This window comes from Triticum dicoccoides, chromosome 4B (assembly GCF_002162155.2).
Source record: "Triticum dicoccoides isolate Atlit2015 ecotype Zavitan chromosome 4B, WEW_v2.0, whole genome shotgun sequence".
Taxonomy (NCBI): domain Eukaryota; kingdom Viridiplantae; phylum Streptophyta; class Magnoliopsida; order Poales; family Poaceae; genus Triticum; species Triticum dicoccoides.
The window spans coordinates 499,738,577-499,750,430 of NC_041387.1; the positions used below are offsets into that span (position 1 = coordinate 499,738,577).

General features: G+C 44.0%; 1 protein-coding gene across 1 annotated transcript; it reads left to right on the forward strand.

Annotated features, from left to right (window-relative positions):
- The first annotated feature begins 5,759 nt into the window (after positions 1 to 5,759).
- LOC119291103 lies at positions 5,760 to 10,195 on the forward strand. Its single transcript, XM_037569816.1, has 3 exons — positions 5,760 to 6,096; positions 9,145 to 9,260; positions 9,389 to 10,195. Exons 1-3 carry the CDS (start codon positions 5,971 to 5,973, stop codon positions 9,819 to 9,821), a joined length of 675 nt encoding a protein of 224 aa, XP_037425713.1. The 5' UTR covers positions 5,760 to 5,970; the 3' UTR covers positions 9,822 to 10,195.
- Positions 10,196 to 11,854: the final 1,659 nt, after the last annotated feature.

Genomic DNA, 11,854 nt, shown 5'->3' on the forward strand with positions numbered 1-11,854 from the left:
ATTTGATCATGTTTATTGCAATACGGTTATTCATTTAGAGTTAGAGAATAATTGTTGTTCTGTTTACATGAATAAAACCTTCGATGGCCATACACCCAATGAAAATAGTTTGTTGGATCTCGATCGTAGTGATACACATATTCATAATATTGATGCCAAAAGATGCAAAGTTGATAATGATAGTGCAACTTATTTGTGGCACTGCCGTTTGGGTCATATCGGTGTAAAGCGCATGAAGAAACTCCATAAAGATGGATTTTTGGAATCACTTGGTTATGAAACATTTGATGCTTGCGAACCGTGCCTTTTGGGCAAGATGACTAAAACTCCGTTCTCCGAAACAATGGAACGAGCTGCTGACTTGTTGGAAATAATACATACCGATGTATGCGGTCCAATGAGTGTTGATGCTCGTGGCGGGTATCGTTATTTTCTGACCTTCACAGATGATTTGAGCAGATATGAGTATATCTACTTAATGAAACACAAGTCTGAAACATTTGAAAAGTTCAAAGAATTTCAGAGTGAAGTGGAGAATCATCGTAACAAGAAAATAAAGTTTCTACGATCTGATCGTGGAGGAGAATATTTAAGTTACGAGTTTGGCCTTCATATAAAACAATGTGGAATAGTTTCACAGCTCACGCCGCCTGGAACACCACAGCATTATGGTGTGTCCGAATGTTGTAACCGCACTTTATTGGATATGGTGCGATCTATGATGTCTCTTATCGGTTTACCACTATTGTTTTGGGGTTATGCATTAGAGATAGTTGCATTCACTTTAAATAGGGCACCATCAAAATCCATTGAGACGACGCCTTATGAACTATGGTTTGGTAAGAAACCAAAGTTGTCGTTTCTTAAAGTTTGGGGCTGCAATGCTTATGTGAAAAAGTTTCAACTTGATAAGCTCGAATCCAAATCGGAGAAGTGCGTCTTCATAGAATACTCAAAGGAAACTGTTGAGTACACCTTCTATCACAGATCCGAAGGCAAGATATTCGTTGCTAAGATGGATCCTTTCTAGAGAAGGAGTTTCTCTCGAAAGAAGTGAGTGGGAGGAAAGTAGAGCTTGATAAGGTAATTGTACCTTCTCCCGAATTGGAAAGTAGTTCATCACAGAAATCAGTTCCAGTGATTCCTACATCAATTAGTGAGGAAGCTAATGATGATGATCATGAAACTTCAGATTAAGTTACTATAGAACCTCGTAGGTCTTCCAAAGTACAGTCCGCACCAGAGTGGTACGGTATTCCTGTTCTGGAAGTCATGTTACTAGACCATGATGAACCTACGAACTATGAGGAAGCGATGATGAGCCCAGATTCCATGAAATGGCTTGAAGGCCATGAAATCTGAGATGAGATCCATGTATGAGAACAAAGTATGGACTTTGGTGGACTTGCCCGATGATCGGCAAGCCACAGAAAATAAATGGATCTTCAAGAGGAAGACAGACGCTGATAGTAGTGTTACTATCTACAAAGCTCGACTTGTCGCAAAAGGTTTTTCGACAAGTTCAAGGTGTTGAATACGATGAGATTTTCTCACTCGTATTGATGCTTAAGTCTATTCTAATCATGTTAGCAATTGCCGCATTTTATGATTATGAAAATTGGCAAATGGATGTCAAAACTGCATTCCTGAATGGATTTCTAGAAGAAGAGTTGCATATGGTGCAACCAGAAGGTTTTGTCGATCCAAAAGGTGCTAACAAAATGTGCAAGCTCCAGCGATCCATTTATGGACTGGTGCAAGCCTCTCGGAGTTGGAATAAATGATTTGATAGTGTGATCAAAGCATATGGTTTTATACAGACTTTTGGAAGAAGCCTGTATTTACAGGAAAGTGAGTGGGAGCACTACATCCTTTCTGATGAGTATGTGTGAATGACATATTGTTGATCATAAATAATGTAGAATTTTCTGGAAAGCATAAAGGAGTGTTTGAGAGGAGTTTTTCAAAGAAAGACCTCGGTGAAGCTGCTTACACATTGAGCATCAAGATCTATAGAGATAGATCAAGACGCTTGATAAGATTTTTCAATGAGATTTTGAAGTAGTTCAAAATGGAACAGTCAAAGAAGGAGTTCTTGCCTGTGTTGCAAGGTGTGAAGTTGAGTAAGACTCAAAACCCAACCATGGCAGAAAATAGAAAGAGAATGAAAAATCATCCCCTATGCCTCAGTCATAGGTTCTATAAATTATGCTATGCTGTGTACCAGACTTATTGTGTACCTCACCAGGAGTTTGGCAAGAGGGTACAATAGTGATCTAGGAGTAGATCACTGGACAGTGGTCAAAATTATCCTTAGAGGACTGAGGAAATATTTCTCGATTATGAAGGTGATAAAGAGTTCGTCGGAAAGAGTTACATCGATGCAAACTTGACACCGATCTGGATGACTCTAAGTCACAATCCGAATACATATTGAAAGTGGGAGCAATTAGCTAGAGTAGCTTCGTGCAAAGCATTGTAGACATAAAATATTTGCAAAATACATATGGCTCTGAATATGACAGACCCGTTGACTAAACTTCTATCACAAGCAAAACATGATCACACCTTAGTACTCTTTGGGTGTTAATCACATAGCGATGTGAACTAGATTATTGACTCTAGTAAATCCTTTGGGAGTTGGTCACATGACGATGTGAGCTTTGGGTGTTAATCACATACAGATGTGAATATTTGTGTTAAATCACGTGGTGTTGTGAACTAGATTATTGACTCTAGTGCAAGTGGGAGACTGAAGGAAATATGCCCTAGAGGCAATAATAAAGTTGTTATTTATATTTCCTTATATCATGATAAATGTTTATTATTCATGTTGGAATTGTATTAACCGGAAACTTAGTACATGTGTGGATACATAGACAAACATAGTGTCACTAGTATGCCTCTACTTGACTAGCTTGTTGAATCAAAGATGGTTAAGTTTCCTAGCCATAGACATGAGTTGTCATTTGATTAACGGGATCACATCATTAGAGAATGATGTGATTGACTTGACCCATTCCGTTAGCTTAGCACTTGATCGTTTAGTATGTTGCTATTGCTTTCTTCATGACTTATACATGTTCCTATGACTATGAGATTATGCAACTCCCGAATACCGGAAGAACACTTTGTGTGCTACCAAACATCACAAGTAACTGGGTGATCATAAAGGTGCTCTACAGGTGTCTCCGATGGTGTTTGTTGAGTTGGCATAGATCAAGATTAGAATTTGTCACTCTGATTGTCGGAGAGGTATCTCTGGGCCCTCTCGGTAATGCACATCACTATAAGCCTTGCAAGTAATGTGACTAATGAATTAGTTACGAGATGATGAATTACAGAACGAGTAAAGAGACTTGCCGGTAACAAGATTGAACTAGGTATTGAGATACCGACGATCGAATCTCGGGCAAGTAACATACCGATGGCAAATGGAACAACGTATGTTGTTTATGCGGTTTGACCGATAAAGATCTTCGTAGAGTATGTAGGAGCCAATATGAGCATCCAGGTTCCGCTATTGGTTATTGACTGGAGACGTGTCTCGGTCATGTCTACATAGTTCTCGAATCCGTAGGGTCTGCACGCTTAACGTTCAGTGACGATCGGTAATATGAGTTTATGTGTTTTTAAGGAGTCTCTAAATGGTCGAGACGTAAAGATCGATATATTGGGCGACTATATTCGGACATCGGAAAGGTTTCGAGTGATTTGGGTATTTATCGGAGTACCGGAGAGTTACGGGAATTCTCCGGGGAGTATATGGGCCTTATTGGGCTTTAGGGGGGAGAGAGAGAGGGGCTGCCTAGGGCAGGCCGCGTCTCCCCCAAGGCCTAGTCCGAATTGGACTAGGGGAGGGGCGGCGCCCCCTCCTTCCTTCTCTTCTCTCTTCCCCCTCCTTCTCTCATACTCCTACTACTTGGAAGGGGGGAATCCTACTCCCGATGGGAGTAGGACTCCCCAGGGCGCGCCATAGAGAGGGCCGGCCCCTCCCCTCCTCTACTCCTTTATATACGGGGAGGGGGACACCCCATGGACACACAAGTTGATCATTGATCTTTAGCCGTGTGTGGTGCCCCCCTCCACCATAATCCACCTTGGTCATATCATAGCGGTGCTTAGGCGAAGCCATGCGTCGGTAACTTCATCAACACCATCATCACGCCATCGTGCTGACGGAACTCTCCCTCGAAGCTCTACTGGACCGTGAGTTCGTGGGACGTCACCGAGCTGAACTTGTGCAGATCGCGAAGGTGTTGTACGTTCGGTACTAGATCGGTCGATCGTGAAGACGTACGACTACATCAACCGCGTTGTCATAACGCTTCCGCTTACGGTCTACGAGGGTACGTGGACGACACCCTCCCCTCTCGTTGCTATGCATCACCATGATCTTGCGTGTGCGCAGGATTTTTTTTAAAATTACTACGTTACCCAACATTTTTCGCATTGAGTGCAAGTGTTTGTTAGTTTGTGCAGGTGCATAGATTGGAGACTTGCTTGTACCTCCTACTGGATTGATACTTGGTTCTCAAACTGAGGGAAATACTTATCTCTACTTTGCTGCATCACCCTTTCCTCTTCAAGGAAAAAATCAACGCAAGCTCAAGAAGTAGCACCTGCCCATGGCTGCCCGCGTTGCTGGTGGGGCCTTGAGGCATGCGAGCGGCTGCCCGGTGAGGGATCGATGTCATTGTTAATTCGTATGGTGACCTCCCCGACATGCGATTACGGCTTTGTAGCGGATTTTGGTGGCCATCGAACGATCTTGTGAGGATTTCTTTCTGCAGATCTGGTGGCTGCCTTCAGTGGTGAGATGCAATCTACGAACGACGGCTTGATGCATATGATATGGTGGTGTGGCAGTGGCAGCCAAATGCATGTACCTGCTGAGATTGTGGAAAAGTGGCAGCGACAACACAACATTGACTTTGATGAGTACGGGGGTGAAAACATAGGTATGACCCGAGTTGGTTAACCTGGAAATGGCGATATTTTCTGTGTCGTTACCTTGTTGGAGGCATTGCTCGGATATGCTCAAACTGGTTCTTTAGGGTGAAAACCTAGAATTTGGCTTTTGGTGGTTGGATCCGGTGACGACGACGCTTGAGCGATGCTCCCTTCTTGAAGGCGCTGTTGTTGAAGAATCTCATTGTCTATTGTCTTTGTGGTGTCATGAGATGGTTGGTGCGGATACGATCATAGTTGCAGTTTGTCAACCGCAGGTTTGATCGCTTTGATTTTTTTCTTTTTTCTCGCTTAGGCATAGCTAGCTTTGGTTATATATGACTTTGCTATTTGCCGGTATTTTGTGTGTGCAGTGTTCGTAGTGGCTATGTACATTCTAGCTATGGTGAGGTTGGATGTGTGCTCATTGTCCACTTGATGTTTTATTTTTGAGTCAATAAAATCTACCTTTTGTCAAAAAATTAATAGATAAATATTAACATGGAGAAGAGAGAAATCATAAGAAAAGACTTGTCTTCTCTTATCTCTCTTAGTACAATGCTTACCATATTTTTAGAAATATCTTGTTATTGAGAATAAGGATAAAGCTAGTTCTAATAGGAGTATCATAGTAGTATCATGCATGCTAATTAAGCAATTTTGATGAGGCGACATATAATTAAATAAGAAAAAAGAAGTTAAGTATCATATCGTGATACCGTATTATAATAAATGCTATGCTACTATTATGTGGCAACCATTATAAATATGCTTTTATTGACATCTCTAAATTACATGCAAGTTGTACATGCCCTTACCGTTTCGCTCAGCTACTCCGTCCTCTCCTCACAGCTATACGGCGACGACCTAACCCTAGCGCCACCACTCCACCGGCGTGCATCACCGCCTCCGGCAGCCCCCTGAACAAGTTCTCCTTGGAATTCCGATCTTTCTAAAAGTCAGAGTTTGCCCTCTCTAGGGTTAGAGGTTTGGAGCCACCGCCCCTCTCTCCCCGTCCCCATGGCCGACCTCGGCAGCTTCGGCAGGCGGCGGCAGCCGACTGCTGCGGAGGTGGTGGGGCGCCTCAAGGATGACGGAGATTTCGACGCCCTCCGCCGCGCCATCGTCCGCAAGGTCAAGGACAACGTGAGCACCCCCCAAACCGCCCCATCTCCCCCAAATCCTTTTACCTGTACCTTGGTATTTGTACAATTGCGCCGCTGTTACTCCTTCGTGTCCAAACGGGTTACCTTTTATGGTTTTAGTAGTAGATCTGACATCCGAGTGCATGGGGCATGGCCAAAAGACTAGAACTTGTTCTGCATTGGTTTCATTCATTGTGGCACCTCAGTAGAATTTGCCCCTAAGGGCCGCCTTTAATTGAACCATACATGAGAATTGAATCAATTGTGTGTTTGCTAGGTTTCGGGTGCTCATCTTTTCCAGGACTGTTGGTATTGGAGGCATTGTATTTGATATGGAAATCTCCTGTGGAGCACTATCGCCTGATTCCTTAACACTTACTATATGTTTGGAATAGATGTGAGTGTCTAAAGAGTAGTTTTCATTCTGTAGTGCACTGGTTTGGTTTAGTTGCAGCATCGGTGGTAGGGATAACTAGTACAAGTTTTTTAAGGAGAAAACACACACATACAAAGGCACTGTTCAAAAAAGTGCTATTAGGCGCTCGCGTAGGCGCACTTAAGCACAGGGCGTTGGCATAGCGCCTCGCTTTGTCCCTAGGCGCTCAAAAAAGCGGCCGGCGAGGTCCTCCGGCGAGGAATCAAGTTTCTCAGGCGAGAAATCAGTCTCCCCGGCGAGGATTCGACCTCCCATGCGAGGATTCATCCTCGCCGACGAGGGATTCAACTGCCCCAATGACAAATCGAGCTTCTCCGGCGAGGGATTGAGCTTCTCCGGCGAGGGATCAAGCTTCTCCGGCAAGGGACAGAGGAAGAGGGAGAAAGGTAGCCTCGCGCAGCCAGACAGAGAGGACGAGGGGGGGAGGCGGCGTGAGGAGGAAACCTAAATTTTCTATCGGCTGGACCAGATGAGAGCTTTAGTAGGAGGATATGAAGATGGGCCTGTAGTTTAATGGGCTAGGCCAGCCCATCTAGCTTATTTCTTCACCGTTACAGTACTAACGCCTAATTGCGCCTAATTTCACCTAATCGTGCCTAAGCTAGAAAAGCGCACGTAGGTGCCCAAACGCATAATTAACGCCTAGCGCCTTTTTGAACTTTGTACAAAGGTAACTTGCACCATAACCCAATCTCGGTTGTGTTGGGTTTGAAGGAAGACTCCATCCTGTGTGCAGAGGGAAAGAGAGGAACTAATATGGCATGTCACATGGAAACTTCTTCCAAAATCCACGCAATCCAAGAAAATATCAGCCTCTAATCTATGTAATTTTAGACTCGGACATGGACACGGGTGTCCAAATCCAACTCGAATGCAGGTGTCCGATTTTATGTTTTTTGTTGGACACGGCAAATAACACTTGGAATTCGACACAGATGTTGGAATCTGGTGCAAATTTGGGATGTATAATATTGCCAAAAATAAAAATGGAAATGATTGGACACGTCAAATAACACTTGGAATTCGACACAGATGTTGGAATCTGGCGCAAATTTGGGATGTATAATATTGCAAAAAAAGAAAACAAATGGATACATATGATCAAGTAACGCTGCTCGAGGCCTTATCATGTGAAAATTCTGCGCACAAATACAATCACATATACCTTATCTAATTCCCTGTGAGAGACCGATGCTATTGCCGTATTAGGACTATGGGAACATTAGGCCCCACTGCTTGTGCAGATGGTGTACGATTGCAGCATTGATGGATGACTATAAACGAATTACAAATTTGAACTACCGGGTGGTAACTTACCTTAACATATAGAAGGTAGTTGCTGATTGCTGGATTCACATTCCAATGATGATTCAAAACTGGGCTGAAATGCCGATATGGAAATGAATGATAATAAGTAGGTTTAAAGCTAGAACCAGCGCATTGAATATTTGGTAAGCTTTATTATCTAGATGTAGCTTGTTACTGGTCTGGTACCACCCCATTCGGAGATAGACAATAAAACTTCACCCATCATTGTTTTTGATAGTCTTGATATGCTCATCTGACATGCAGGATCATCAAAAGCAGTAGACACTAACATAGCACTTAAATTTCATCAATCAATCTTGTTTTATGGAATAGTTAATATCAATTTCATTGATCAATCCTGTTTTTGATAAATAGTTGTTATTAATTTCATCGATTAGTCTAGTTTTGAGGGGTAACCGACGTCAAGTTTTGTGAGTAATAACTGATAGCATCATTACTACTCCCTCCGTTCCTAAATATTTGTCTTTCTAGAGATTTCAACAAGTGACTACATACGGAGCAAAATGAGTGAATCTACACACTAAAATATGTCTATATACATCCGTATGTGGTAGTCCATTTGAAATCTCTAAAAAGACAAATATTTAGGAACGGAGGGAGTAGTTTACTTCATTACAAAGTTCTGGTGACATTGTGTAATTATTTTCCAAGTCATCTTTTGAGACATAAATGTGGCGACTGATAGTCAATAAACTGGTATTTGTTGTGTATCTATCAGTCAGTCATGCAGCTAAGCTGATTTCCAGATGCTCAACTTCATTGCAATTGTGTTCCAGTGGGGTCCACTCTTGCCCTGTCCTGGATACTGATTTTAATGAGCATATCTAAAATGTACTGATAGAGGTTTCCTGGTTCTGTGTTATATGTTGTCTGTTTGGGAATGGATGTGCACACGACATGCATCCGATAAATGCTCTGCACCGTCAGATGCTCTAGGAACAAAAGTTAAAATAGCTGGATGGGAAACGTCATATGCATGTCGTCCAAAAGGTGTCGGTTCTATAACAGTGTTCTATCTGTTTTTACTATGTAAGCTATTCAATGTTGACATATTTCAACTATAGCACAGGTGTGTTCTTTGGGATCATTTACGCACATGGCACTTTTAACCTTTTTTATGCATTTAAACACTTGTCATGCATCACCTTAGCGGCAGTCCTTGTGCCACATTAGTATTCTTTCCCGGTGCTGTCCGGACTCTGGACTAATAAGCACATCGTGTGCACCAGATAAGATCTTAATGTCGTGCAATTCTATAAGTTAATGGCAAGTCATTTTTTTCAGGAGGTGCTGCGCAACAACATAATCACAGAAGTGAAGCAGTCAATGGTACTAAGTGAAGATGGCTCTGAAAAGTTAAAGCTAAAAGAACTCTCTGATGCGATTTTTCAAGACATAGGGTAAGCTGAGCCACTATCTCTGGGTTTAGTGTTTTTTTTCCGCACTCCTTCAAATACTGGGAGTTGTTACTACTATGCACCAGAGATATCAGTAGCTCATCTGTTATTATGTTGCATTTCCATATCAGGAGCAAAATAATGGGTCAAATATCAGATGAGGTGTGGAGTGTCATCCAGTCAGGTGAAACTGATATCCGAGGAAGCGTGGAAACTGTCTTCGATAGGATAATGAACCCTGAACAGCAAAAGGACACAGGGCCTTCTCCCAAGAAGCTGAAGAGAAATGGCAAAGGCGAGCAAGTTTCGCCAGCAAAAGCATCAGCACCTGTTACTGTCCAGGTGGAAGATGATGACCCAGAGGAACCACCAGGGTTTGGTTTGAGTGACCTTCAGCGCAGCAACATCGTAGTAAAGCAGGATCAGCCATGTGATGATGGGCAGAATCATACCCAAGCGAAACCAAATGGTGGTGAGCTAGTGGGCGCTGGTAGCTTGGGGGACGCCGATGATGAGGATCCTGATATGCCTCCTGGATTTGATGCGCCTCCTGGATTTGGTTAACAGCCCTGCGATCTTCTATAACAGTTTCGTCGTTTCTGTGGCAGCAATGCTCGAGAAGATTTCGTGTTTGCTGCTTGACAGGTGCAGTTGTTCATATGAGAAACTTGAGTCATGAAAGTGAACCTGTATATTCTTGTGATGGTGGCAACTGCCAAGTTCATGCCGCCCTTGGCTTTAGCTTTGTTGTGTTAATCAGAAGACAGAGTGACAATAGACTAAATATTTTGCCTGAACTATGGCGTTGTCCTATGCATCATCTCCAGATTGTGATATAGGAGTATTTTACTTCCTGAGAGTGGTATAGATATGCTGTTCGTGTAATGACTGAAGCTGGTGTTCTGTTTTTTTTCTGAGATCATGTTTTTTTTGGCAAATAAGCTGGGTTCAGTTTAGGACCCATGCGCTACGTTGAGTTTTGAAGGGTGGACTGGAGGCCCATGGACGGGGGGCTCTGGCGGTGGTGGGAGCTTGGTGTCTGAATCCCTGGGATGTCCTCTATGTTCGCGATACCTGGGATTCGAACCTGCGACGAAGCGCTGATGTGCGCTTGAGGAAAGCCAATACTATCGAAGTGCCCCTGCGGCAGATATGCAGAGCGAAACTTTTGTCATGAAACTCGAGAGGTGTGGTTGTTCATATGAGAAACTTGAGTCATGAACCTGTATATTCTGTGATGGTGGCAACTGCCAAGTTCATGCCGCCCTTGGCTTTAGCTTTGTTGTGTTAATCAGAAGACAGATTGACAATAGACTAAATATTTTGCTTGAACAATGGCGTCATCCTATGCATCATCTCCAGATTGTGATATAGTACTTCCTGAGAGTGGTATAGAGTAATGACTGAAGCTGGTGTTCTGTTTTTTTAAGAGATCATGTTTTTTTTGGCAAATAAGCCGGGATCAGTTTAGGACCCATGCGCTACATTGAGTTTTGCAGGGTGGACTGGAGGCCCATGGACGGGGGCTCTGGCGGTGGTGGGGGCTTGGTGTCCGAATCCCTGACACGTCCTATATGTTCGCGATACTTGGGATTCGAACCTGCGATGAAGCTATGATTGTTTGGATAGCGTGGTTATAGAAAACCAGATCTCCTAAAACATAGTTTCGATTGTAACCACCTAAAAACCTGTTTGGATTATCTAACAAAATCATGCATATAGAAAACTGAGTTCTACAAAAGCCGAAGAAGTGAGTTTATAGAAAAACGACTAATATACGTTTTTCTATAAACCGATTATCTATATACGCGCTCCATGGTCTATTCGGGGTAAGCCGCATCGGCGGGTTCAGCGGCGTCTTGATGAGCGTCCTGCTCATCGTCTTCACCACGTTCGCCGTCAGTTGTATGCCCGCACGTCCTCCATGCTGGTGGCCGCGGCGTTCACCGCCGATGCAGTTCGGCGTTGCCGGCGCCGTCGGCGGCGACAACTACTACGTTGAGGTCGGCGTCAACATCAAGGCGACGCTAGAGGATGTACCGGACGGCAAAGGATTATGAAGAAATGACCGGAGTTGACGTCCACGTCATGGTGAGCTCCGCTGGCAGATAGTGCCGCCATGGCCGGCGGCGTCTCGTTCGGCTTGGCTGAGGCTTGACTCGCCATGCCCTGCGGCCTCTGCTTGGCTCGCCATGTCCAACTATGTCATGACCATGCTCGACATCACTATGCGTGCATGCCTAGCTTGGCGGCGCTCGGCAATGACTTTGCCAGCGTACTGCCACATACCAGTGTGTTCCTGAGTCGTGCACCCGCATTGCTGCCTCTGCCGCTTCCGCCTGCTACGTGCACACCTGTCGAGCCCCGCAAGGCTCCCATCACCATGGCATATACTTGGTGCTCAGACTCTTGCCCAGCGTTCTCACTGTTGTCATTCTCAGTTCTCGTTGCGGACGTTGAAGCCATCGTTCTGCTCCAATTAGGCCTCCTTGTGCTCGTGTACGCATAGGCCAATCCTATCACATCACAGCATTATGAATTCGTTGTCAAGCGGCAGCACCCCTAGCCAGTTTAACAGCAGAGCATGTGCGCCATGC